The 2,599-nt window shown below is 46.1% G+C and overlaps 1 protein-coding gene across 1 annotated transcript in view; it reads left to right on the top strand.

Annotated features, from left to right (window-relative positions):
• Positions 1 to 1,124: 1,124 nt before the first annotated feature.
• Positions 1,125 to 2,599, top strand: part of LOC101844972 (protein Aster-B) — a gene marked incomplete at its 5' end in the record, with an annotated part of 19,291 nt that continues 17,816 nt past the window's right edge. Inside the window, 2 exon segments of the mRNA XM_005113078.2 lie at positions 1,125 to 1,353; positions 2,303 to 2,446. Of these exon segments, the coding sequence (XP_005113135.2) occupies positions 1,125 to 1,353; positions 2,303 to 2,446 (373 nt within the window).

The raw sequence follows: 2,599 nt of genomic DNA, 5'->3' as shown, positions 1-2,599 counted from the left end.
TTGATTTCATTATTTTGACGAGCGTCTGATTTTGCCATGCTGCCTCGCAAATGGTCTCTTGTAAGGACAAGAGCGCTAACCCAGATTTCGGGGGTTTCCAGAAATCTTGACCTACTCCAAAAGTGGGCATTGCCCTACCTATAGGAGAAGCTTGGTTTCATTGGTGTGTATATTTGTTTGGTTATAGAGAAAACTCTCCCTTGTCTTTTTAAGAAACTGAACAAGGGGCAAAAACTTTACCTTCGATTTTCTCAAAACAGCATTTTTCGGGATAACCCCCTTGTGTGTGTGTGTTGTGTGCGTGCGTGTCTTTGGCATGCATGTGTGTGTGCACGTGTGTGTGCACATGTGTGCGTGTAATTTGTGCTTGAGTGTGTGTGTGTGTGTGTATGTGTACGCGCGCAAGTGTGTGAATATTGTTCGTACATGCATTTATGTAAAGCGCCTAGAGCTGTGTTCACACGGGAGTGGGCGCTATAGAAATGATCTACATTATTATTATTATTGTGCTTAAAAACGAGCAAATGACCTAAATTGTGTTGATGGGAGCATAAAAACAACAACCCAGCGACATTTCTTCTGTCTATCTCTCTGTTTGTCCAGGAACAGCAGACAAATTATGATCTTAATTGTGTTGACCATCATCAATAATTTATTTACTGAAACCAAACTTCTCCTATAGGTAGGGCAATGCCCACTTTTGGTGTGGGTCAAGATTTCTGGAAACCCCCGAAATCTGGGTTGGCCCGCTTGTCCTTAAAAGCGACTAATTGTGTTGATGGGGGCGTAAAAAATTCCCAAATACCCAGCGACATTTCTTTTGTCTTTCTATCAGTCTACTTGTCCAGGAACAACTCACAAATGGCCTAAATTGTGTTGATGGGGGTGTGAAAACAAACACCTGACATTTCTGTCTGTCTGTCTGTTCATCTGTTTATCCAGGAATAGGACACAAATGACCTAAATTGTGTGGATATGAGCGTTAAAAAACCAGCGACATTTCTTCTTTTTATCTGTCGGTCTGTCTGTCTGTCCAAGAGCAACTCACAGATGACCTAAATTGTGTTGATATGAGCGTTAAAAACCCAGGGACATTTCTTTTGTCTATCCGTCTGCTCATCCAGGAACAGCACACCGACTCCGAGGCCGCCATGACGACAGCCGACCCCCCCAGCCACACGGCCGACAACGAGGACACGGACGCCCTGGTCTCCGACGAAGTCTTCAACCAGCCGGTCAACTCTGTCATGACGCCGCCCGACGCCTTAACCGGGCAGCGGGCCAATGGAGGCACGGCAGCGGACGCCAACGATCTGGTGCCGGAGTTCATCGACTCGACGGACGACTCTGATGGTAGGAACGACGTGTGGCCGCTCTCGTACCGACCTCGGTGCTTGGTTTTAGTTTTAGTAAGGCTTTTACGGCATTCGCGACTTTTGTTTCAGCAAGTTGGTCTTGTTAGTTTCATGAATAAAATGGGTTTTGGGGGGCTGTCGTGGCCTAGAGGTTAAGGTGTTCGCCTCTCATTCAAAGGTCCTGAGTTCGAATTTTTGTAGCGACGGAAAAAATGTCTTCCCTAAAATTGTCTCCTTTCATCTTCTTTCCTGCTGCCTAGCAATGTTCTGTTGTCTGCTTTCGTCTCCTCTTTCTGCCACCACCCTTTCACCTCCTTTGCCCCCTCCTCTGGGCTCCTGACTCTTTCTGCAGTCTTTCTACTGCTACTCCTTGGCTCCTTCTTACTGCTGTATGCGAATTGTCCTCTCTCCACCCTGGTGAACATGGGTACCCAGCCAGAGACAGCCAAAGATCTTGTCAGTATGTTAATGTTTTAGCATCTGTAAAATAGCAGCTTGCACTGTATGCTTCCCAGGAAGTTGAGGTTGTTTCAGAATGCTCTCAGGTCTGCTGGGATAGTAGCATCGATTGTGAAGCGCACAGAGCTTGCTGTTGAGCGGGGATTTGCGCTATACAAATTAAGCTGTCTATTATATATAAGTATCTTTTAAAATTATCGTGTCATTTCAGATCCAATCTGCCCTTATTTCGACACAAAGAAACGAAACTGTTGTGCGTGGTTGGCGGGTGTTGTGGTGTGGTTTGCTCCTTCTTTCCTATCAAACATCTATCGTTCTTATCTCTCCTCCTTCTTTTTTGTGTTTGTTACTCTCTTGCAACACCTCTAATCTTCGGCGCTTATATGACCTTATTGTGTTGCAAGTGCCGTAAAACTCTTACTAAAACTATAAGTATGTATGTGTGTGTGTGTGTCGCCCTATAATCATTCACTGTATGTATGTTACAGGTGAGTATTTGTGTGCGGGCCGTGACCACCTGGAAAAGATGTACCTGGACGAAGTGTTCAACATCAACATAGACACGGTGTTCCAGTGTCTCTTCACAGACTCACCCTTCTTTCGCAACTTTGTCGGCTCACGGAAAACTTTTGGTGAGTCCTGACGGATAGACGGACAGACAGACAGACAGACAGGTGGATGTACGGACAGACAGACAGGCAGACAGGCGGATGTACAGACAGACAGGCAGACAGGCGGATGTACGGACAGACAGACAGGCAGACAGACAGTGGGTGGTTGGCGGA

Source organism: Aplysia californica, unplaced genomic scaffold, assembly GCF_000002075.1.
Source record: "Aplysia californica isolate F4 #8 unplaced genomic scaffold, AplCal3.0 scaffold01598, whole genome shotgun sequence".
In the NCBI taxonomy this organism is placed as follows: domain Eukaryota; kingdom Metazoa; phylum Mollusca; class Gastropoda; order Aplysiida; family Aplysiidae; genus Aplysia; species Aplysia californica.
The sequence above is the reverse complement of the archived record's forward strand: the minus strand, read 5'-3'. Positions and strand labels throughout refer to the sequence as shown.